Source organism: Phodopus roborovskii, unplaced genomic scaffold (assembly GCF_943737965.1).
Source record: "Phodopus roborovskii unplaced genomic scaffold, PHOROB, whole genome shotgun sequence".
Classification (NCBI taxonomy): Eukaryota; Metazoa; Chordata; class Mammalia; order Rodentia; family Cricetidae; genus Phodopus; species Phodopus roborovskii.
The window spans coordinates 34,240,846-34,266,201 of NW_026126416.1; the positions used below are offsets into that span (position 1 = coordinate 34,240,846).

Below are 25,356 nucleotides of genomic sequence, written 5' to 3' on the forward strand. Positions count from 1 at the left end.
TCTTAAAACTCTTGTGGCAGCACACTGATGGCTGCCCTTATCATGAACAGCTCTGTAGAGAGCACTGGGGATGGAAGCTTACACTCAGATCACTTCTACCAACATGGATTTGGACTGGGCTAGCAGGTGGGGCTAGGGCACACAGCCACTCCACCAGCCATAAACCCCTAGGCCCCAAGATGTGGTCCTGCTCCCACACCACAAAGAGAATGCCAGTTGCCAGTCACTGAATCCAGAAGTTTCTAGCCAGTCCCGAGGTTAGGATATGGTTATCTTTAAGCATCCAGATTAATTTCCTCTCAGGTCAGTGACCAGGTCAGGGCTGGCAACCCAAGAATGTCACAAACCAAGAAGCTGTGGCTACCTTGATGTTAACTGCAAACGTGCGCTGCCTCCTTTCTTCTAGCTCTGCACTCCCGTTAGCCTTGGTGAGCAGTTGTGCTGCCAGGACCCCAAGCAAAATTAACTTCCCCCAAACCAATAACCTCCAAATCACAAGACATAGGACATGATTCTTTTCTAAATCAATACAATTTCTCAAATTTATTTATTTTTCTTAAAGAAGTACTTCTAATCTCTGTCAAAAGGGAGGTTAGGAAAGGTACCCCCTCCCTTGTAAACACTGAAATACAGATCTGGGAAACCAGGATCGACACACACAAAAAGTGCATTTTACAAAATATCAACTAAAATATATTTTACATGGATTATACTTCCATTGAAATTCTACCAGCCGCATTTTTATTTTCGAAAAAATATTTCCACATCTCAGAGATTTCAAAAGCATTTAACATCTGGGCAGCAGCCCCTGCCTCCTAGGAGAGTATTATCTCCTTTTCTGTGGGCGAGGCTGAGCTCCTTGGCAGCACCCTAGAACAAGCAGGCTCCAAAGGGTCCACCGCCACTCTGCCAACCTCTTACTTATGCCTTGCTCTTCCAGATTGATGCCTTCCTCCAAAGAGCTTATTCAATACAAAGTCATCCCTTTGGGTCTGGGACAGGGCTTCCAAAATAAAAATTAACCTCTGAAGCCTTCAGGCTCTCACCCAGCCCAATTACCCATCAGGAGCAATTTATCTTCTAAGAATCAGGACCTGGACCTGGAGTTGCCAGGGCTTTACCTTCAGGGTTCACTTCTATCTCCCATTGTAGCCTGTGCCAGACTGTACTCACCCCAGTGTCATCTCCTCAGACTGCTGGACCTGTCTCCCCTCTCTAGGGAAGGGCCCAGTGCCACCTTCCACAGCATATGCCCCTGGAGCATGCCCTTGTAGAAGTGCTTAGCTGGCAGGTTTCCAGTGGTGGACCCAAACCCAACCACACTGCACCCTCCCCAACCCCCATGCTCCTCTTTGGTACGAAGACGGTACAAATAACTAGGCTTCCAACCCCTAGGAGAGCCCAGGCCCAGGCCTGGACAGCAGGGGACCCAGCCTCCTGACCAATCTCTGGTGGGAACGTGAGGTGAGAACAAACCTCTGGGCAACAGGAAGAAACTGAAAATGCAGAGTCCTAGCTCCTAGAGTAAGTGGCTACAGCTCTCTGGTCTGTGGACTGATACAGTGTTGATTCTCACTGGGATGTAAATTAGTGCAATCTACAAAAGACTAGGGTAAGGGGTGGCAGGGCAAGGGGAGCCACAGCACTCCTTTGGTTTGATTTCAGGTGGGTGTGGCTTAAAGAGTCATGTGTGAAGTTCTGGGAGAGGTTTCCCAGAACCTCCAAGTATAAGGCAAGAGGAAAAATCTTCAACAAATCAGGTAGCAATTTTCCTTGTCCCCTGCCCCCCACCCTCTCTCCCAGCACTCATCAGCTCTTTCAGACATGACAAACTCCATGTTGACCAGAACTCTGGGAAGCCAGACCTGCTGGGTGGCCCTTAATGGAAAGCTGACGGAAGGCAGACACCCATGGGTGGGCCAGGTCAACTTGTGCCAGCACCAGTGGCTACTGCAGGGGTTTAGAAGAAAGCCAGGGAAAAGCCTCCAGTCCAGGAAAAGGAAGTCAAAGCTCGGCTCCTTTTGACTCACTGGAGCAAGCCGGAGCTGTGCTAGAATGTGCAGAGCCTGGTCCCAGGCTGACAGGGAAGCAGCAGGTCACAGTGGGTGAGGTAAAGCTGGCTCCTGCCACCCTCAGAAGGCCTGGGGAGGCTAGAAAGGGCCTGGTGGGCCTGTTTCTGCAAGGACCTTACCCCTTTCTACTTGCCCCTGCCCTGGCCCACGTCCCTCAGGTGTGGCCCAACCTCAGGGAAGACTGAATCTTCGGAGTCTCCACCCTGGGGTGCACAGATGGGCACCTCAGACCAAGCAGAGGGCTCAGGTGACTTTCTCATATCCTGGCCTCCCTTTCTCCCATGTGGCCCAGAATCCATATGGCCCCTGCCCTCCCTCCCCCCCCAGAGAACCACAGGCCAGCAACCCATGGCCCCTTAACCAAGTGCTGTGCTTCAAGCAGTATCCCCAATCCCAGGCCCCACTCTCTGGAAGGCTGCTGAGTATGAGCATGAAGAGGCTACTGGGGGTTCTTGAGGATGCGGCCATGGCGGAAGTCATAGACATGGCGGCAAAGGAACACCAGCTCAGGATCCGTGTCCTCGGGCACTGTGCGGTGTGGTGGTGTGGAGTAGTCTGAAGATGGGGGCACCAGTGCTGTCTTTCGGCTGGGAAGGCCCTCACCCCGGCGCTTGGCCATGGCACAGAATCTGCAACAACACACCAGAACTGTCCTCAGCACAGTCACTTTTCTAAGAAAACCAATTCCTTCCCAGTCTACCCACTGGGCGGGAACAGAGAGGGCGGCATTGCCTCCGTTCTTATCCCCAAGGCTGTGTACACTGCAACAACTTCCAGCTAACTCCAGCTCCAGGACACACAAACCTCCTTCCAGAGCTTCCTCCCAAAATACCTCCCATTTCCCTAGATTTCTCTCAGAAATCTAGGAAGTAAAAATCACCAGGAGGGTTGGGTTAACCTGTGTTCTCTAATTACTCTACCTTAGGAAGGGACAGTTCTATCTGACAATTAAAAAATAAAATCCCAGCCAAGTATAGTGGTGCACACTTTTAATCCCAAAGGAAGGCAGATCTGAGTTCAAGGTCAGCCTGGCTACATACTGAGTTCTAGGACAGCTAGAGTTACATAGAGAGACTGTCTCAAATGAAACTAAACAAACAAACCAACCAAACAAAAAGTGTTAAGAGCAGTAGTTCTCAACCTTCCTAATGTTGCCATCCTTTAATTCATGTTATGGTGTCCCCCAACCATAAAATTATTTTCATTGCTACTTCATAGCTGTAATTCTGCTACTGTTATGAATCATAAATATCTGTGTTTTCCAATGGTCTTAGGCGACCCCTGTGAAAGGGTTGTTTGACCATCAAAGGGGTTGTAACCTACAGATAGAGAAACTGTGTTAGAAGAAGGGTTTAGGGAAGAACGTGCTGAGCCAGTAAGATTGGGCCCAGAGCATAAAGTGATTTCTTTGGGACCTCCATGCAGTTTCCCCAAACTACCCTTGATGAGTCCGAGGGGAGAGGCCAGCTACAGGCACAGGGCACTACCTACCTGCAGTACTCGGCAAAGGTTAGCACATAGCACTTCTCCTCAATGCAGGCCACACTGTTCTGGTCCTGATGTCTTGATGCAAAGACTTCATTCTGCAAAGGCTCAAGGGAGACAGGAGCAGATTGGTTATGGAAGCTAGAAAGAGGCACCTCACTCCAGGAACAAGGCAGGCATGCTGACCTGAGCCAATGCCAACAAGCAACAGGATCAGATTTATCTAAGTCCTGACCCCTGACTGCCCACACAAGCCCTAAAAGCAAAGAAAATTGGTCCCTTTCTCCCTCATTAGATGAGACATCTCACCAAGGGGGTGGCACATGCCTATAATCCTAGCAGATGCATCTCTGTGAGTTCAAGGCCAGCTTGGTCTATCCATATCAAGTTCCAGGCTAGATACAGCTACATATCAAGACTCTGTCTCGAAAAAATAAGAGAAAGAAAAGAGACAAAAAAGAGGAAAAAAAGTCCCCTGTAATGAGTATTGTTTTTCCTCCGCCGCCTGGTCTTGTCCTGTCGCTGCGCCAGCCCCAAATAACACACAGAGACTCTATAAAAAGACCACATGAAAATACATAAATTAACACAAATGGGTTAATACTTAAGATAGAACTAGCCGATAATAAAGTAGTAACTGGCCAACAGTATAATATCAAATACAGAGTCTCTGTACATTATTTGGGGCTGGCGGCGTGACGGCAGGACAAGACCAGGCGGTGGGCGGAAAAACCATACTCCTTACAGTCCCCTTAAAAGGGAAGGAAATAAAAGGTAAGCTCAGAATACTCTCAGCCTATAGGCACTCAGCTCAGAGGTGCTGAGTACTGCAGGTAATAAAAGGGGCTAGGTGCACAGTGCCACCTCACCATTCTGTTGTTAGGTTAGAGCTGCTCACTCCCACTATGAAAGCCCCTGGAGCTCAGGGTCATTATTTGCATTTAAAACATAAGCTGGGACCGTGTTTGGGAAAGCCTAAATCCCAGAGGACTTGGCTGCTTCCTAACTGCCCTTTCAATATGCCATGTCTTAATGCTACAACCTCCTGTTTGGCCACCCTGCCTCACCCCCCCTTGCCAGGCAGCTCACCTCATGCATGCTGGGACTGCGGCCTCCCTGTAAGTGCTCAGGCCGGTAATACCACAGGAGGCTCATCATCAGTTCTCCTAGGGGGACAACAGAAGAGGTCATGGCTGGAGCCGTCAACCACGCTTATTTAAGATAGGCTGGCTACCTGCCCTAGAGGTTTGTCCAACCCCAACTCCTGGCCCAATCCTGCAGGCTCTGGACACCTGTGTCCCCTGACCAAGGGCAAGCATTCAGCAGCCTGGAATGCTGTTAGACATGGAGAGATGGCTGAGAAGGCGCTGATGGGTGAGGCATGGGACAAGTGCTTGGGCTCTGGTGGCTAACAGTGAATACATGGATTTAACTCAAGTCACAAGTTGCTAAAGCCTCTGCAGCAGACAAACCCCAGCTGAAAGGTAGGCAGACTCTTCCAAGAATGGTGGTTATGTGCCAGGACAAATTCTAGGCAGGGGCCAACTGAAGGCAGCTGTCTCTTGGGTTCCCAGTCTAAGGGACAGGTACCTGACTCGGGATTCTCCCAGAGGGCAGAGATCTTGGCCACATAAGGTGTAGACGTCTTTCTTGGGCCTGACTTGAGGAGAACAGTGTCTCGGACTCGGATTGTCTCTCCATGTCGCTCAACTGCCTGGTAGCTCTTTCGGATGGCAGGTTCCGGCTCATCCTGGGCAATGGACCAATGACACAAATAAGTTTTGCGAGCCATACTCAAGAATGAGGATGGGGACAGGATTGGGGGTGGGGAAACTCTATGCTTGGAAAACAGTAATGTGAATGTGGTAGGGATGTGGCTGGCTCTCTAAACATTTGAACACTAATGGGGTGGTCTGAGTTTGAACCCTTAAATCACCATTTTAAGGAGCAGAGCCATAGGAACGTTATCTAAGCCTCAATTTCCTTATCTGTCAAAGGGACAGTGGGGTACATACTACATATGGTAGTGATGAGGATTAAAGAGGACAGATGAAGCATGCAAAGCTTTTAGCTTAGTTCTAATATCAAATTTCAGAAGTGCTCAACACATTTAGCTGACACGGTTTCCTCTCTCCTGGTGTTATTCTGACACTTAACTTTCTGGTGGACCCCAATGCCCCTGTACAGTGTGGGATGGAAGGTGGATTGTTCACGGATAAGAGGATGGAGACTCTGGTCACCAAGAATAAGTGACAGACAGAAACCACCAAGGCATGTGTGGAGAGAACCAGAAGCAACACTATCGATTCTTGAGGTGAACTGCAGGTCCTTGTTACCACTCAAGAGCAGCCAGACCCATCTCATTATGTGTCCGGTGTCCTACTGCCCCCAGCCTCTTCCTATAAGCTAAGTACTAACACTCACCAGGACATATACTGCCTTCTCACAGGCAGCACCTACAGGTACCCAGCCATTAGTGCGGCGGCGGCGGCGGCGACGAGGACGTGGGCGCTGGGCACGAGGCTGCTTGGGGTGGCTGGGCCTGCGGGCAGCCTTGCTCCTCACAGTGTACCTACAGCTAGAGCCTGTGCGCAGACCAGACTTGGAACCACTCGGAGGCTTGGCACTCTGAGGGCATGCCCGGGCTACCGTCTGGGGCTCCGAGGTGGGCGTCTGAAGATGGGGGATGGGTTCTGCTGCAGGTGGCACACTGGGCACAGGGCATCCCAGGAGAGGGTGAGCAGGTGAGGCTGGGTGGCCAGCTTCTGGGAGAGGAAATTCCAACTGGCCGAGGGACCTGCAGCCTTCTAGAAAAGGGAGAGTGGGTCAAGGTAGGTAGGACAAACTGCTAGCCCTCTAGCCGTCTGCTTTCAGGTCCCAAGCCTGGCTTAGTTCCAAGGTGCAACTCAAAGGCCAGTTAGGCGGGAGGTGGGACAGGGGCCTTTCTTCACCTTGGAAACTGGCCAGCAGACATTTGCATGTCCCGTTCTAACTGGAAGAAGGAGTGACAGCAGAGATATCTTCTTTAGCTCTGACTTAAGCTAGCTAAGTTTTCAGGGTTTCACAGTACTGAGTAGGGATTCTGGAGTCAGACAGACTAGGCTATGTATGAGCCCCACACCTACCACTTACCAGCATGTGACCTCAGGCAAGTCACTCTGGCCCTTCTGTGAAATGTTAAGTAGTGCTTACAAGCATGACACAGAATTTCCTATTTTTCTTATTTACATATTAACTCACTTTACCCTTACAACATCCCAAGTTAGGTACTATTACTGCCTCTTTACAATGGAGGAAACAGACACAGCAGTTACTGGCTTATCCTATGGTCATGAGGAAAGCGAGCAGGGGAGAACGTTGCAATCCAGGCAGTTTGGTGGAACCTGCCTAATTGCATGTCTTGTGACTGTGTGTCAAGGACTGAGAGTGGTGCTTGGCACACAGTGCTGCTTATGGGTGGTCTTGCTTAGGGGAAAGGGTAAGGGTCTAAGAGGAAAAGCTAGGAAGCAGCCTGCTCTTGTTTCGCAGGGCTCCAATCCACACTAGAACCTGATATAACCAGTCTGGCCAGAGCCAAGTGGTCTATAAAGCTGTTTTATAGACCCCTACATGAAGGGGTGTGGGGGGAGGAGGAAGGAGCTCAGGGCAGACCTGCTGATCAGGATGGCTTTAGTCTGCTAGCTCATTTCTATCCAGAAGCTGGAGGGAGCAGCCTGGAGAGAAGGTGAGGACAACCTTTCCAGCTGAGCATGAACTACCCTGGGTCTTACAGACAGCAACACCGAGGGTGTGGAACCCACTGCAAGCATGCCTGACAGCACTGCTGATCTCTTCTTGAGTGTGCCCACCCACCCTGTCTACCCCTGACTACCCACACAATGCCGTATCTGTGTACCTCATCTTTTGCAAAGCCTATATAGCCAGGGCAAAGCTGTCCCACCACACCTAGTACTGCTTCCTGAGCCCAGAATCATCAACCTTCCTATGAATACTAAACTCAGCCAGAATGTAGATGGTCTGGACTCCTGGACATGAAGAATGGCAGCTTTCCAAGGGACATGGAAATGACTTGGTAAAAACCCTAGTTTGCTTGTAATTTCTCCCCCACAATTGGGGGGTTGAACCTAGGACTTCATGTATGCTATCCAAACACTCCTATCATTTTTTTGAGAAGGGTCTCTTTTCTGTAACCCTGCCTGGTCTTGAGCTCAGAACATCCCCCCAGCCCAACTCAACCTGTGTAGCTAAGCTTACAGACTTGCACCACAGGGCCCACCTAAGGTCCTAATTTCTGTATCTAAGAGTCTAAGAAAGGGAATCCCAATGTGGGAGGAGAGACCTCACCCTGTTGCATAGCAATGTCCATTAACTTCTAGGCTGAGAAATCTCACTGACAGCCTAGGCAAAGCAGACCATGAGAACTAACCGTGGGGTCCTTTCCTGGGATTGTTCCTAGGCCTAGAACATTGTCTAATTGAATAGAGACATCTCTTCTCAACATCCTTTGCCTTCTAGCTATCTCCCAGTCTCCCCAGGATGCCATGCATGCCTTAGAGACAACCCAGCATATGTGTCCCCGACAAGGCTTACCTGCTGGAAAAGGCATTTTGTAGGGGCAGCCGCCACAGGTAGTGCCAATGTGGGTGAGAGGCAGGGGCAACACTCCACAAATGCTGTAGCCATTCACTCCAGTATCCTCACTGGAGCAGTAGCGAGATGAGCTCCAAGGAGGGGGCTGGAAAGGGACGCCAGATGGCACTGAGCTCGGGGACATGAGGAGCCCCTCATTAGGGGCTGCCACCGGAGACAGCTTGCCTTCTGGGAGCATGGGACAAGGGGAGTAGCCCCCACACTGCAGCCCATCTTGGCCACAGTACAGGTAGAAGCTGCCTAGTGCGGTGAGCTCAGGCCCTCCACACAGACCGTTATAGTCGGCTGGATTGCCAGGCATTGGCAGCGGTGACAGCTGAGGTGCAGGGAAAGAGGGTTGATGCAGTTCCTGCTTGGGGGCAGGTGACTCTTCGCCTGGACGCCCAGGCTCTGGCTTCAGGGCTGCCTGGCCACCCATCAGCAGAGGCAGGTGGGGACGCAAGGGGTCCTCCAGGGCCTTGCAGGGGGCCTGGTGAGATGGCTGGATGGGTGGCCCTTGAGGAGCAGCAGATGCACATGGCTCATCAGGCTGTTCTTGCCAGCTGAGGGGCCCTGCAGTCTCCCCAGAACCAGCCCCCTGCCGAGCCTTGGGACAGTTCTTGCCATTGACCTTGGCCCATTTTGGCCGCAGGATCTTGGGTGCCAGGGGCTCAGTGGAGCGCCCATCTGCTTCTGCCTGGGCACGAGAAGGTCGAAGAGGTAGCTCCCGCTCCTGGCTGAGTTTCAAGAAGGCAGCTGCGTTTAGGCTAGCCAGTCTCTTGGGTGCTGGGTCTCCATCTCGACGGGCACCTTCATCTGGAGCTGGCTCTGGGGACAGGTCCCGACTTCCCTCTCCAAGGTCTCCCAGCCGAGGTCGCTTCTTAGAGAAAGACCAGGCCCCTGTGGCACGGTCGCGGCTACGGTGAGGATCCCCTCCTCGGCTTCGGCGGGCACCTGCCAGGCTGCTGGTGTCTTCCCTCTCCAGCAGCAGATTATTGAGGGCCTCTGCGTTAAGGGAGGCGAGGCGCCGCTTGCGGGGCTGCACAAGACCTGTGTCCTCACTGGATGGGTCTGGGCTAGGGGCCTTGGGCAGGTCCGGGGGCAGCTCATCGGCCTCATCGGCACTCCGTGGACCAGCCACATTTTCCAGGCGGGTCAGCAGCACTTTGCAGGCTTTGGGCTTTTCTGGAACCACTGAACGTTTACGCAATGGGTAGTTCTTGCGGCGCCCCGTCAGGTGCCCAGGGCTCTCAGGCACGCCTGGCTCCACATCTTCAGCCCCCTGCTCCATATTGCTGTCTTCCATCTGCAGGGGCTCCCCTTGGCCAGTGGGGCCAGAACTAAGCATAGGAAGGGACTTCCTCCGAGTGTGTGTCATGGAATCCTTCCAACCTGTGGGAAAGAAGGCAGGTAATGAGAAGACCCGGTCACTGCCTCCTTCCTCTACTGAAGCCCACCCACCCTTACCTGTAGTTACTCTGGGTCACTACTACTGTCTCCAGCTTGGAATTTCTGAGGACCTGCCTTCCAGGTGCAGTCAAACTACCAGAAGCCATGTAAGGACTGGCTTCCTCTCCTAACATCGAGTCCCCATGAATTAAGCCCCAGAAAGCTTGAGAAATGACACAGACACCACGGCCAAGGTATAGGAGGAGCCAAAAGCAATAGTCAGACCTCTTTTTCTGCTTCCAGTAGACACTCAACAAGAGGAGGCTCTGAAAACACTGCCAGAATAAAGCTTAGGTGGTAGGATCCTTTCAGAAATACGACCAATGTACAACTACCAATTCTCCACTTAACTCTGGGATTCCAAGACTAGTCATAGGAGAATGAAGAGATGTGCAGAGAGAGGTGTTGAGACAAAAGAACCTGCCTGCTGGGCAGGGAAGGAGCATTCCTCCATCCAGCAAGAGAGCCACAACTGCACCTTTCTGGAAAAGGCCGGAGCCTGCCCCAGGAGGCAGCCCCCATATCACTTGATCAGATTCCAGGGAAGGCAGATCAGAGTGCCAGGCTTGGTAAAGGATATTAGGCTAGGATCAAAGCTAGCACAGGAGAAAAACCAGTGGTCCTTGTAAACCTTGCCCTGTCCCCTAGCTTTTCTTGATAGGCAAAATGTCAGGTAGTAGGCAGAAGGGAGAGGGGGAGTCCCAGGAAGCCTGAGGATGCCCATGACCAGGCATAATCCCTAACTTTGGCTTTGCAGATGTCCCCTGACCTCAAGTTGTAAGTTACAAAGGTCAGACTGGCTGAGCTGTGCACTGCACACTTGTACCACGAAGGCAATGTGGACCTGCAGGGGTGAGGGTGGTCAGACTAGAGCTGTTCCTTCCCATGCACTCTCTAAAGCACAGGGGCTGCCAAGTGAGGTGCCAGACAGCCCACGCTTCTCCTCTCCAGGCACCTCCAGGACCCCTCCCCACCCAGCAGGCTAGGCTTTTCTGCTTAGTTTCCCCACTATTGTTATTCATGCTACGAGATGTTGCACTGGTGGGCGGGGACTTAACCCTGAAGGTCCCAAGTCTGAGGATTTTCAGGCTTTGCCAAGTTCTTCCCAGTTAGTTGTGTGGTCTCCAGCCATTAGTGGGGGTCATTGGGTGCCTTTTCTGCACAGACAAGCTGCATCAGGCTAGAAAGGGAGCTGAGAAACTCAGTTGATGGGCAGTGTAGGTAATCCTCATGGAGAAAGGCCTGGGAAAACTGCAAAGGGGAAGAAGCAATGGGCCATGTGAGGGGACATGCCATTATCCAGAAATCAGGCCCCTGACACGAGTCACAGGAGGGAGCCAAATCCATCCACTCCTAAATGGCAAAGCTCATAACAATCCCAGGTGTCTGTGAGGCCTTGGTCTCTTTTTGCTCTGAATCAGTGGCTGCTCAGCAGACTCACCAGCAAGCCCCTTTCACACCCCAAAGCGTCCCAAGTGCAAACGACCCACAGACCCTTTTCTTGAACTGGGAGGTATCCTGTGCCGGCAGCAAAGTAACCGTGAACTAGCAGCACCACAACTGTACCTGTACTTCTGGACAAAGCCAAGTCCTGCCCACCCCCTACGGAGCTTGGAGATGAAGGACCAGTGAATAGACAATGCAGCCAAACATGGGCTGAAGCCCCTCAACAGGCCCCAAGTCTCCAGAGCAGCTGGGCCTGGGAATGGCTGGGGGCCAAGGGTGAGGTCACCTGGGCCTGTGGCCTTTGAGGACATGGATACCAAGCACAGAGCAAAGGGGGTGGGGCAGGAAAGAGCCTGGGGACAGCATGGCTGGTGGAAGGGCTTGGAGCAGGAAGAAAGGCTGCCTGCTGGAGGTTGGTTACATGTGTGGGTTGACCGTCCTGGGATATCTGTCTGTACTCTCGCCTTTCCCTCTTAGCACCCTGAAAGTCCCAAGCAGAGAGGTGTAAAGAGCAGTGGCCACTTTCAGGAGCCTGTTCCTGAGTGCTCCGGTCCCTGTAGAGATGGTTTCACTTTAACCTCCCATTCAGTACTCCGGTCTCTCAGGGAGCCGGTGCCCCTGAGGCTGGACATCCGATAAACCTCTACATCACCGAGTGCAAACCCTATTTCCAAGCCAAGCACAGGAGCCTCCTGCTAGTCTCCGCTGCATCTGCCAAACCTCCTGTCGCTGGCTAAAGACTGCCAGGGCCATCAAAGCACATTGCAAAAGAACCTCCAGCTTTCATGTGGTGCCTCGGGTGGCGGCAGCGGTCTTGAGAAGAGGCCGGGGTCTCTGCTGCCGGCTTCTGCTGCACTTGGATATGAGGAGAGCGGGTGTGAGTCACGCTCTGAAGCGCCTGTGAGAAACTCAGCGGCAGCTCTTCCCTGAGGTGGGGCTGGGTGGAGGGGCTAGAGCCTGTCAGGGCCCCATCAACCAGCAGGAGGTGGCTCAGCAGGGAAGGCCGGGAGGGAAGGAGATCCCAGGGCACAGTAGCACTGGCCCCCATTCCAGGGTGGCCGGTCCTGCTGGCCCTGTCATTTACATATTCAACCAGGAACTCCCCACCACTGCCAAGTGATGAGGCTGGGGTTCTTCAGCACTGCTCTTCTGCTCTCTGGAAGCCCTGTCCTGCACAAACCCTTGAAAGAAGGTTCCCGGGAAAGACACTCCGGGGCAATTACCTTTTACCTAGCTGGTATCAAGCAAGCTCTCACTGGGGAAAACCAGTCTGACTGTCATTAGCCCTCAACAGCTGCCTTGAAGAACAGTGGTTGGCCAGAGGGCTTCTAGGCCAAAGACCCCACAAGTTGAATCCAAAATCCCCATCAGTATATGCCAAAGTTGGCAAGCAAGGATCTCCACTCGAGGTACAGCAAAGGCTTAAAACTGAGGGGAATCTGGTGTTGGGTGAGTGAAGCTAGACTTCAGTATGACTCAGATCTGCCTGGGGCTAGCAGAAGCCATCCCTGGAAGCAGAAAAGGCAAGACGTCCTGTTACCACCCTAATCAATAGAGGCAGAACACATGCTACATGTCCAGCTGAAGGCTCCAGCAAGGGAGGTCAGAGGCCTGGGCGATAGGTCATAGTAGGAATCACTCCCATAAACTAAATCTGCCCCCCCCCCAGCAGGAAAAGATCCTTAGAACTGACTCCTGCTCCCTTACGACACAGTGCCCAGTCAAGGTCCCCAGTCTTAGGACTGGGGCTGTTCTACCCCTGAAAAGAGTAACCTTTGTCAGAAACACTGGCTTTCTTGAAACTTATCAAAGAAAAGCAACAAGCATGCAAAGGCAGAGTCTCCATTCCATTTACATGTTCGACAGCACTGGGGGAAAACAGCAGGGCTTATGTTAAAGCCAGGGAAAGAAAGGTCCTGCACCTCTCCACCTCTTTAGTGAGAAGCAGACAGAACCAAGAGCCTAAGGGAGGCAGGCAGGACTGGCTTGGACTGGGATGCAGCTCAGTTGTAGAGCTTGTCTACCAAGTGTGAGGAGGTCCTGTTCATCTTAGCAAAATGCAAAACCAAAGCTGGCTTTGACCCAAATGAACAACTCACTTCAACTTTTCTGAACTTGAGGTTCCTTGTCTGAAACTAACATAGCAAAACAACCCTTACTTCCCAGCACTGACAAGGATGGCAAGGCACTGTGGGGTAACGCGGTTAAATAAGGGTTACAGAACTATCTCACTACAGTGGGGAAGCCTGGTGGAGAGCAGACGCTTCTCCCTCCCGGCCACAGAAGAGGGCACCTATCTATCATCAGTGCCCTACAGCAGGAACCCAGGGCAACTGGGGAAGAGAATCCAATATCCAGCCCGAACTTGAACTCTGCTCTGTTACTATTCTGCCAACAACATCCAAATGTTCATCCCAAGGAAAGTCAGCAACACTGTCCTTTTTCCCTTGTGGAAACCAGTATGGTGTGAATGGGGCCACATTCAGGATGGGGCCAGTGTGGTATGTGTTCTTCCCACCCCAGTATCTGACTGAAGATCCACAGCAGGTAATCAGAAAAATCCTGGGCACCACCTGCTAAGAGAGCAGTGGCTCTGGCCACCAGCTCTGCCAGTCTAACGTCATTAGCTACATACAGATACTCAAGTCACCTTGAAACTGAGCTTAATTATAGAAATGCCTGAGCAGCAAAGACATCATAGTGTACAACCAAAGGGAATGGTCCCACCCATTTGGGCATGGGCTTGCATTTGATTGTCCATCTGAAGAGTCACACCTGCCATTCAGAGGTACAAATACCGTCCAGAGCCTGTAAGACAACACCTGCTCCTCACTGAGACACACAGTGAGTAGCTGTGTTGTAAAGTCATGCCCATCCCACAAAGGCAGAATCTGGTTATGTTGGGTCATCTCAGCCTGACAGCTAGGTCTGATTTCCCCTGCCCCCCATCAAGAGAGCCTAAAGGGCCAAAGCTTCAGACCTTGGCTTACTTCTAGCTCCAGATCCAAAGCCAGCCAGCCAGCCAGCCTTTTTCCAGTAACTGTAAAGGGACATAGACCCACTAGGATGGGGAGGAGTTCCAACTTAGGCTACAGATTCCCATGTCTGTGAGAGATCAGAATTTGGGGTGGTAACTGCAGAAATGCTAAGTTCTCAGATGGTCAGAAACTGTCAATGCCTCAGTATGGAGGCAAAGCCCTTCCTACAGGTAAGGAGTAAAGACAGCACCTTCATACCTACAGATCTAAGCAAGGACAGTGGGCAGAGGGCATTGTGCTTTAGTAGTTAGTATCCAGGTTCTGCTGCACAAAGCACACCATCTAATCTTGAGGGGCTTTCTTTAAAGACTTTGGGGGGCATATGTTATCAGTGCATACACCAACGGTACATGTGGTGAGAGGAGAGCTTGTGGGGGAGTTGGTTTCCCTCCTATTGAGGGTTCTGAAGATGGCACTCAAGATGTCAGGCTTGGCAGCAAACGCCTTCACCCATGGAGACATATTGTTGGTCCTAGCAGATTTGTTTAAAGGCCCAAACACCTTAGTCAATTTCCTGTCCCCTAGCTCTTCCTAGTGCACAGCTCCTGTGAGAACCCAGGGCACCCACTGCTGGTTCCCAGGCACCGCCAGCCCCACACAGAAGAACTGAGACCAGATTGGGGGGGGGGGGCTGCGGAAGAGCCTCAACTCCAAGCCTTACTTAGTTTACTTTTCAAAGCCAGACTGTTTAAGGATTAAGTAAAAACATGTATAAAGTGCCCAGCAGAGTGCCTAGTATATACCAGGAAATAATATAAGCCCGTTTTTTATTTCTAAAAATTACTTCATGTGTACCAGTGTTTTGACTGCATGTATCTGCATTGTTTGTGATGGGCCTCTCAAAGTCACAACAGAGTGTCAGGTCCTCTGAGTCTGGAATTAGAAACAGCTGTGAGCCACTTTGTGAGTGCTGGGAATCAAACCTGAGGCCTTTGAGTGCTCTTAAGTGTGGAGCCACCTTTCCAGCCCAAACCCATTCTTCTTCCTCACAAGTATCAGGCTAAGGGGTGAAAATAAAGGTACAAAAGAAAGTGGAGAAACTGGGCTTTGGCTAGGGGTTTGCAGAGGGCACTCCTGATTCATCAACAGAGGGTCTACTGCACACCAGGTGTACTGTAAGAACAAAAGCCCAGCAGGGAAGGTGGCACTAGGAGGCAGGAAGGCAAAGGCAGGTCTTAGGCAGTCAGAGGGAACTCCCTGTATTCAGCACGGTGAATTCCACAAGAGTTACTCCAAGGTGAGGCAGGATCTCTAGGCCAGGCTTCCTCAGACCACTTTACCCACACACCACACTGCCTGGCTGAGCTATCAGCAGTAAACTTATGCCTGCGGCAAGACCCACTTGCTTTGAGCAGCTAACAGTTGTGGGACAGGAATAGGGACAGAGCTTCTGGTAATTTGGAAATTGGATTTCATCAACCCAGGAGAAAACCTTGTGCTAATGATGAACCATTCTTCCAAAGAGTCTGCAGCTTCCAATAGCCTTCTGTGAGCCAGGCCAGGAATAGCAAAGAATGGTCCAGCTATGAGACAATGTTCAGAGGGAGAACACTTTCTTGCCTGACATTTACAAATCCCCAACTTAGTAAAACTGGGTGGGCAAAGGTTTTAAGCCAGGCCAATAAAAGTTCCAAATCATCTTGGTTAACACAGGGAGACCCCAGTCCCTTGACAGCTATCTCCTGGTCCTGAACAGAAGTAGACCACAGGGGCATGAGGAGAGCTCCGCCCTAGACCTTCCCAATAAAGAACCTCCTAAATGAGGTAGCCGTGAAAAACAAGTCCCAAGGCCAAGCCTTCCAAATATTCCACCAAGGGAGGGCATCACAAGTCAGGCTTCAATACTATCTCAACAGGGTCCACCAGGTAGGTACTGACTTCCACACATTAAATTCCATCCACTGGTTACTTGGCTTCCAGCTCACTGGCCTAACTCACAAGTGTTCAAAACACCTTATTGAAAATACTTAGATCTGTAAGTATTTTAGATTTCTGGGTTTGTCCCCTCCCCAGGCCATTTTGGAAAATGTACATACTTTCTACCAGTTACATATCTAAAATCCCAAAATAAAAAAACTAGAATATGCTCTCTAATAAATAGCTTTTGAAGCAATCCAAAGACTTCCAATGTCTGGATTAGGGAGCCCTGACCTTCAATCTTCTCCTCATTCTCAGGAATCCACTGTGTCTATTCATCTTAATCCACATTCATAAATTAATTTGTATTTATTCAATTCTTTCATGACCATCCCTTTTTCTCTCCTAATTTGCCCTACTCAAGGAAAGATTTTACTTGTCGCTCCCACCCTCCACCTGCCAAACATTAATGAGTAAGTGTACACACACTGTGACAAAGAATGCTAGAGAAAGGCTGGGGATGTAGCTCAGTGCTTGCCCAGTATGCAGGCAGCAATGGTCTTGACCCCCAGCACTGCATAAAACCAGGCAGGGTGATGTACAGCTGTAATCCCAGTGAGGTGGAGGTAGGATCAGAAGTTCAAGGTTATCCTTGGCTACATAGTAAATTTGCGGTCTGCCTGGGTTGCAGGAGACCCTGTCTCAAAACAATAAGCAGTAAATTCAGAAAAGATAAGGAGGTGGAGTGGGTTTGACTCACCAGGGGCTTCTACTGTACCAGGAATGCTACTGTATTCTAGGTCCTCGGGACCACCTAGCACACGACCAACACTGCACCTACCTCCCCAACAGTCTGGGGAAGCAGGCATTACCACCACTTCTTCAGGAGACAGAAACAGGTCCGGGAGGAAGGGAGGAAGGGGGTATACATGTACATGGGGGAGCTCTGCTGGTAAAGGCACACACTGTCAAGCTTGAAGACCTGAGTTCAATTCTCCAGAACTCACATGGTGTCCTCCAGACTCCTGCAAAGTGTCCTCTGACCTACACACACATACACACATCATCCACTCTCCCGCCCCACCTCCTAAGAAAACCCTACCTAGTACTGTTAAAAGCAAGAGCAGAGGCAGGGTATGTAAATGTGTCTCGGAGACCATACTTCTACACTATGATCACACTGCCACTTCTTAGGGCCCCACAGGATGGCTATTGGACCACAGCCTAACATAACAGTAGTTTTTTCTTGAATTCTCAGCTTAAAGGACTGTTTCCCACAGATATGCTCACACTCTGTAATGCTAGCACTCAAGGTAAGGCGGAAGATAGAGAGTTCTAGGCAGACTGGGCTATATAGGATCCTGTCTCAAAATCCTAGCCATCATTACCAGCTATAAAAGTTGGCTCAAAGTTACGAATACATTTTTCTTTTTTTCTGAAGCAGGGTTTCTCTGTGTTAGTTTGGAACCTGTCCTGGAACTCGCTCTGTAGACCAGGCTGACCTAAAAAAAAAAAAAAAAAAAAATCACAGAGATCCATCTGCCTCTGCCTCCTGAATGCTGTGATTGAAGGTGTGCGCCACTAATGCCAGGCTTTTTTCTTTTTGGTTTTCCGAGGCAGGGTTTCTCTGAAGCTTTGGAGCCTGTCCTGGAACTTGTTCTGTAGACCAAGCTGGCCTTGAAATCAGAGACCCACTTGCCTCTGCCTCCTGAATGCTGGGATTGAAGTAGTGTGCTACCACTGCCTGGCCAGAATAATCTTACATATATGTTTTGAAACAACATCATTTTATTACTTAGAAAGTGGTGAGTATTCCAGAGAGAGAGAGATCTTATTTTACAGTAAATCCACAGAAGGAACTTTTCCCAAGCATCTACTCTAGTCTACAGGCCTGAGGGAAATCCCCCTCTCCCCTGGCTTAGACTGCCATGGAGACAGAAAGTGGCCTATCACAGTGGAGACAGCCGCCTTAATTTACAGAGACACAGCAACTTACTCCTGCTTTCCTTTCTTCAGAGCACATAATCTTTAGTACTTTCAGTTTTCTCTAAAGATCACTTCCTCTCTATGTAACTTTCCTTCAGTGGAAACGGTGTGAGCCCCTGCTCGGTGCTGGGAAGCACTGCTGACCCTGGCTGCAGGGGTGATATGGTTCTACTCTTCTGAAGAACCTGTTAGGACCTCCTGGCATCCAGTGGCACCCCCACAATAACTGTTCTAAGTACACACTTCTAAACCACCTGGCCCCACAGAAACCTGATAAACAAATGTTATCCGTAAACAGTCTGGGCATGTGACTACATTAAAGAAGGGTCCATTCCTCTCTTCTACAGTAGGAAACTGGAAAAATTGCATTGGTGGAGACAGAAACTAGAAACATACCTTACTGCAGGCCAGGGAAATCAACATACCTGTCCTTTCCAAACCCCATAGAGAAGGAGCAGAGGCCAGAGAAAATAATCAGACCCAATAGTCCTTAGCTAGTACTAATATATCATTAACTATGAAAGGCCACCTGTCTTTTCATTCAAGTAGTTTGGTTATGGTACCCTGGAAGTTACCAATTCATAAAGTCAGACGGAGAGACAAACCCTCGTTTCTTCTTGGCAGACCAAGCCTGTGAAGAAGCTCAAGGACAACCACCACACTGATTCCAATGAACAACCTTGCAGGTATTTCCCACTGTGCAAAGAGAAATGCAACGACCACTACTCCAGATCACCGCATCTGAGAACTGACTGCACTCTGGTTCCTGTTCTCCAAACCCAGTGGCCTCTGATCCTCAGCTTCCACACCTAGAGGCCTGAGATAGGACACCCACACTCTCATTTGGACCCCAGGACTTGGCAACCCATGGCTTCCTTCACTTTTAGACACTTTACAGCTCATTAGTGGCAAAAGCAGGGGAGGGGCTGGAGAAACATAAAGGAGCTGAAATTCAAACCAGTCCATTTTATTCCAGATAGATGCCTCCCATAAAACCAGGTAGGATCTCATCATCCAAGCCCTCCTGGGCCTGACCTAGGGAGAGTTAAGCAGCCTGAGGGGTCAGAAGCTGTAGAACCTCAGATTACCAGGTGTCAGGAGCCTCTACTGCTAATTTTCACAAGCTCTGGACCACACATGTATTTTTTTCATCTTTTTAGGATGACATCAAGACAAGGCTAAGCCCACAGAGCAAAAAGCACACTCTCCTTGTCTCTCCAAAGTCAAGGTACAAAGGAAATGAGCCTTGCCAGACTGTGTTAGCAAGTTCCCATAAATACTTGGGCTGGGGTAGTGCTGCTTATGTAAAATGCTTCCCCATTGAGAGATGCTGCTTTATTTACATTCTTCACTACCCATTCATAAAAAGGAGGCCTTTTAATGTCGGGCCATTCATATAATGCTCCATAAACTTGCCAGCTTTAGCTGGCAAACTTGGTAGCTTTAGTCCATCCAACACAGGCTACTTTTGAGCTCTGGGTATTTTTTCCCCTGAAGATCTTATTTTCCTCCTTCTTAATGACTCACCTTGTGACAGACAGGGCACTGAGGCCAGACTTTGCCCGAGTAAGGTCAAGAGGGACAAGAGCAGATACAATGAAAACATTCTAATCCTCTTATATGCTATGACGAAGATGTGGGGAGAAATGAAAATAATTAGCCAATTTTCATTGAACTCCAATTTCAAGTAGATATGCTAGGTTGACTTTCTTTCAGGTCTATTGAAATTTCCTTCTCGGGTGTCAAAGGCTACCCAGTTCATACGTCTAAACACTAGAGAGCATACAGAGGGTATGTCCTCCATCCCTAAAGAAGGGCTCTTTCTGGACTATAATTTGCATCACGGATGAATAAACTAAGAAGGTTATTTCCTCTCCTGACTCAGGTTCTAGAGCTGCTGGCTCCAACAGGGGCAGATCTGCTCCAGGCACTCAGGCAATGGCCCTGAATAGGGACAGGACTGTGTTCCAGGATGCACACTGCAGACAGAGCGAGCAGGGGAGGAGCACCCCCCAGGAGAGGTATTCTGAGGTGGCTTTCCCCGTTATAGTAAAGGAAGAGAAGTAGTAGGATTTTTTTTTTCTTAATTGACAGGGGAGAGGTCTGCATTGCCATGGCAACTGTAAGGGGTGGCCTTCCCGATTGGAAGGGAAATGCTGGTCCATTAATCATCAAACTGGGGCACAAAAGAGAGGTTTGGGGGAAAGAGGATGGATGTAAAATATGTTTCTTCCCCATGGAGCTTCTAACCTGTCATCAGTCTTCTCCCATGTCCCCCTGGTCCAGGCTTGATCGCCAATATAAACCAACTTCTAAAAGCTGGAATGATAGCATTCCTTCCTCAAAGGTCCAATTCCGGACAGACCTAGCCCCTAAGTCAGTAAAAACACTTCCTATAAAAGGAACCCTACAAAGACCATGCATGGGACTGGGCCAGGTTTATTTTTCTTCTGTTCTCCGAATAGTGTTTTCTTCCTCATTTACACCCAGATGAGAAGAGGTAAAACATATGGATTCATTTAGCATGGACAACAAGTAGATTGTAAATGAACAGCAAAGCTGAGGGGGGGGGTTAGTGGGGACAGGAGGTAAACAGGATCACAGCCCCTTTCCAATTCGTGTCTGTGTGATGTCATGTGAACAATCTAAAGAACTGACTTCACCAGCAAACGGATAAGAAACAGCAGTTAAAATATCCATGAGGCCAGAGCCTCATGAACATGCCCTATTTATATACCTTTGACAGAAAAGGTCAGAGACCTCCAAGGACTGAATCCATACAGAACATTTCTAGAAAAGCCAAAGGTTCCCCTCTATCCCCACTGAATTCCACAGCAACTACATTTATTTATTCAATAACTACTCTCTCTCAATTCACTACCCCCATCCTTAAGAAACTTACAAAACATTTGAGAAGATACCATGTTAGAAAACCCATTTTCACAAGCTCACTGGCCTGAACAGCACCAAGACAATGGACAAGTGGGAGAGAAGGAAAGGGTAGGAGCCAGGAGCAAAGGGCAGGGGAGAGACAAATGTGCAGAGAGTGACTAGTGAATAGCCTTAGGGACTCTGTCTAGGGTCAGGATGCAGGAAAAGGAGAGCAACCATAATTTAGTGAGTAAGAAACTGACTAGCATGGTGGTGCACACAGATAACTCCAGCACTCAGAAGGTAGACAGGAGGATTGCTACAAGTTCCAGGCCAGCCTCAGCTGCAGAGCTGAGATCTAGGAGAGGGGAGGGGAGAGAGAAGGAAGGAGGGACAGAAAGGAACAGAGAGCAAAAACCATACTCTCCAGAGCCAGCCCTCCTAAACACTGGTCTGACAGGCATGAGTCTCCTGCCAGGTAAAACCCCAATCACAGTGGGAAATGTTATTTTGGCAACTCAGTTTTAACCTTCCAGCAGCCAAACCAGGTTACCCTTCTGACTGCCACCAAAAGAAGTCACATATAGTACAACCCCAGCAAAAGAACATTCTCCAGCCTTCTCTGGAGTTTAGACATACAATTAAATTGTCTCAAACAAACTTCGGTCCCTTGTGCGAGTAAAGTAATACCCCTTTTCCCCCAACTCCACCCAAGCTGGGGTCCAGACTTGCTATGAATGAACCCCCTACCCTACTCCCCTGCCCCATTTAGAAGACAGGCAGCTTTCTCAAGGTGGGCCTGCAGCACCACAGCCGAATGGAGCTCTTGACCGGTCCCACTGGTGTGCCTCAGATTTGTCTCAGCAAAAGGCCATGTTCTATCATCAGCTAGAGTCTCCTCTCTTCCTGTTCCCAACAGGATCATATGGGAGGGGGCACTGGAGCAGAGTTGGTTTTTTTACTAAATGGGTTAAACAGCATACAGCCTAGAGCTGGCCACAGATGGGGTTAGCAGCACTCACAGCATTAAGTCAGGGATTCCAAAGTGTCCCAAGGCAGCTCTGACCCTGAGCTCTTTTCTCCTTTTTGGTATTAGACACGAGGTATAGAAGATGGGAAGAAATGTGTCAGGTGACACAAAAGGGAAGAACTGGGAAGCTCATTTTATCTCATCATCAAATTTCTCTCTGGATTTATGGGCTCAGCTTATCATGTCCCTATGAGGGTACCTTCTTGGCTAGGAAAACTGCTACAACAGTAGTGAAGGCATCGACAAGCACAGTGGGGGTGTGAGTAGGGGGGTGGGGTCCCTTAGTCCCAATTCAAGTAGTCAGACATCGGTGCTCTTAAGACTGCCGACAATGGGCCACTGGGAGACATCCCAGGTGGAGTTAAACCTCTACCGGTAGGCAGACTTGCTGAAAGCCTCTCACTGCTAGTAGACTGCTCGCCTCCATGAGTCCACCAGCCGGTTCGCCACCGGCCAGGGCACTTGGTGCACACACACCCCCACCCCTGCCCCTCCGCCTTGGCTAAGTCGACCCCACTCTTCCCGGAGCCGCGAGGCGATCTGCGGCTAGAGCCCAGAGCTAGTGCCGCAGCTCCTCCCGGTGGACGCCCCGGCCCCCGCAGTCCCCAGGGCAGAGTCCGGCCCCGTCGCCCGCCCCTGGGGGTGGGTGCCCCCGACTCGCTCCCCTCCCCGACACCACTACCTGCGCCCGCTCGGGCGCCGCCTTTGTCCGGCCCTTCACCGCCGAGCGGGCCCCTCGGGCCCGACCTGACCCGGCCCCCGGCCCCGGAGGAGAGGCGGCGCGGTTGGCAGGGTACAACCAGGCCGGGCCTGGAGCACCGGGTCCCGCTGTCACTTGGAGGCGGTCTGACAACTTCGATTGCCCCCGCCCCACCTCGGACTCGGCCGCCGCCCCGCACGGTCCCCACAGGGCCTCCCGCGGCCCACACTAGCTGTTCGAACCGGTCCCCTTCCGTCTTCGGCGCCTCCCTTCCTCCAGCCCGACCCGATCGGGTCCACACTACCCCTCGCCCTGGCGCTGCCCCCATCCCCACCCCCCTCCGGCAATAGCCGGTCAGCTCCCAACCCGGGAGGGCGCCCCCCACCCCGAGAGGGCGATCCCGCGGCGACGCCCCCAGCCGCGGCCCCTTGCCTCGGGGACCGCGATGGGGGAGGGGGCGCGGCGGGGGCCTTGCCGCCCGCGCACTCGGAGGCGAGCCGGCTCCGCCGCGGCGAGGAAGCACCCCGCGTCCTCCCGCCCTCCGTAGCCCGGGACGCCCGCGCCACCACCGCCCGGCCAAGCTGCCACCCTGCGGCCGCCACCCACCCCGCCCCCGGCCTGTGAGGCGGGCGCCCCCCGGGGGCTGTCACCTCGAGGCGCGCCGCGCTCCCCGATGGCGGGACCGCGGCGCCGGACCCGGGGGAGGGAGGCGGCGCGCGCGGGCGGGCAGGCGGCCGCACCTGCTTCTTGTCGTCCGTCCGTCCCTTCCCGGGGCTGGCGGGGGCGGCGGCGCGGCGCGCTCGGCGGGGCGCGCTGACGGGCGGCCGGTCCTCTCCCTTTTGCTAGTCCGCCTACCTAGCTCGCTCGCCCGCCCGCCCGCCCCTTCCCCCTCCTGGATCCCGGCCCCTCGCTCACCGGGACGAGCAACGCGGACGGCGCAGCTTTGGGCGCCCGCAGGCCCCGGCCGGGCTGGAATCCGGCGGCTGGAACCCCCCGGGGGCGCTCAATTCCCGGGCTCCACGCTGCTGCGTCAGCGCCTCCTCCTGGGGGCCGGGGCCGGGCGGGCGGAGCGGGGGCCGCGGTCGGGCGGGGCCGTCGGGGGGGCGGGCGCGCCTGGCCGGGGCGGGCAGACGGCAAGGGCCGGACGGGCGGGGCAGGCGGCCGGCCGGGCGGGCAGCGGGGGCCGGGCTCCGGGATCCGCTACGCCGCTCGCGGTTCCCCCACAAACTCCCCGAGAGCAGAGCCTCCGCCGCCCTCCTTCCTGCTTCCTCGTCCCCAGCCAATCAGCAGCGCGCCCCTCGGCAAGCTCCGCCAATCAGCCGCCCCGCCCTGCGCTGGCCCCGCCAGCCAATCCGGCCCTCGGCTCCCCCTCCCGGTTTCCAACCAATCAGAATCGCGGGTCGGTCGTCCCGACGCAGGGGGCAGCACGAGGCGGCCGGGGGAGGCGGTGCGGGGAGTGGTGGGGCCTGGGGGGAGGGGTACGGTGCCAAGGGTGGTGGCGGGGGATGATTTTCTTTGCGGGCTTCTTGGGTTTTCTGCTGGTCTTCGGAGCATAAGCCCGTATCCCATGGTGACCTGACCCTGAAGCCCCAGCCCCTCGGCTGCAGACCCCCCACACCCTGAGAAATATTAGCTCGCCCCCGCCCTGACCGTCACCCTTCTACATCCCTCTTCTCTGGTAACCTCTCTAGCACCCGCCACAGTAAACTGCGGGCAAAGGAACACCCCACCCTCCTCGGACTGCTGCCCCCGGGGCAAAGCTTCGGGAAGACCAGCCGAAAAATCAAGCAAGAACAACACCCCCTTTCCTGCTGAAAGGGCCCCAGACTCGCGCGAAAGGGCCCCGACTGCTGAGAAGCCCCTCCCGCCTTTGCCTCATCTTTCCGACTTCCCTGCTTGCCACGTCTCCTTTCCTTTCTAGCAAGGTCGGTCCTAGCTCGGTGACCCCTCACCCGCATCTCTTTTCCTCTTTCTGCCCTTCACCTACCGCCCCCCACCCCGGCTCCCAATTCGCCCTCTTTCAGAAGCCCAGTGTGGAACCCTCATCCATTTCCAGCTGACAGCAGAGCCTGGTCTGTGAGTCCTTGACACCCACACACCCTCTTCCACCACCGCGGGGAACATCAGAGATCTCGGTGGGGGGGGGAAGGGGCGGGCAGCCCAACGGGCGCGACTGGACACCCTCCTTCGCGTCCCCAAGCCAGCATAGAATCAGTGCAGACACTTACCTAGCTTCCCCATAGTCACCTTCTTCTGTGGCTCCGTCTCTCACACCCACAGAAGTGCCTTTCCAAGCCTGAGCACGCTCTCGGGGTCAGCTGGGTGGGTGGGCACAGCAGGCTGAGGTCATACGAAGGGGTGGGAGGTCCCTGTGAGATGCGGGAAGGAACTGTGTCCTGAACACCTTGTAGCGCCAGAGCCAGCCCAACACTTCACCTCAAAGAGCTGTAAAGTGCACACAGTAGGTTCTTGAGAAATGCTGAGTCCACCCCTGAACAAAGCCTCATTCCCAATTCAAGCGGGGGAGGGGCGCTTTGGGAGGTAAAGGAGCAGAAAGGGTAGTGTCAAGTCACCCGAGCCTGGGAGCAGCCGGGGAGGGGCTGGGCCCTGGAACGCCTAGGGCAGAGAAGCGCCCAGAGTGCTGAGGAAGCCTAACCAGTAAGCAGGAAAAACCGAGCCTTAAACAGTGGCTTAGGGGCCCCTCCTGCACTATACACGGCGCCCGACCTTTTCCAGATCATGCTACTGAAGCACTGACCCAGGCAGCTTTTAAGGTAACTAGGGCTGCCAGCT

The 25,356-nt window shown here is 52.4% G+C and overlaps 1 protein-coding gene across 4 annotated transcripts; it reads right to left on the reverse strand.

Moving 5' to 3' along the window:
• Nucleotides 1–948: 948 nt before the first annotated feature.
• On the reverse strand, nt 949–25,046 carry Bahd1 (bromo adjacent homology domain containing 1). Of its 4 annotated transcripts, none has more exons than XM_051183695.1 (7): nt 24,792–25,046; nt 8,148–9,578; nt 5,982–6,364; nt 5,148–5,307; nt 4,647–4,723; nt 3,564–3,655; nt 949–2,701 (listed from the first exon to the last, which is right to left on the reverse strand). In XM_051183695.1, exons 1-7 carry the CDS (start codon nt 24,802–24,804, stop codon nt 2,512–2,514), a joined length of 2,346 nt encoding a protein of 781 aa, XP_051039652.1. In that variant the 5' UTR covers nt 24,805–25,046; the 3' UTR covers nt 949–2,511. The 4 variants fall into 4 exon arrangements, with proteins under 4 accessions (XP_051039652.1, XP_051039651.1, XP_051039653.1 ...); XM_051183694.1 differs by having other exon boundaries at nt 3,564–3,664; XM_051183696.1 differs by lacking the exon at nt 24,792–25,046 and adding an exon at nt 23,479–23,816 and having other exon boundaries at nt 3,564–3,664.
• Between the last annotated feature and the right edge of the window lie 310 nt (nt 25,047–25,356).

Excerpts from the sequence above, each read along its gene's own strand:
- Bahd1 (XM_051183694.1), bottom strand. Across the intron at positions 6,365-8,147 it reads CAAAATGCCTTTTCCAGCAG|AAGGCTGCAGGTCCCTCGGC; the intron begins GTAAGCCTTGTC and ends TCCCTTTTCTAG. Across the intron at positions 2,702-3,563 it reads ACCTTTGCCGAGTACTGCAG|ATTCTGTGCCATGGCCAAGC; the intron begins GTAGGTAGTGCC and ends GTGTTGTTGCAG.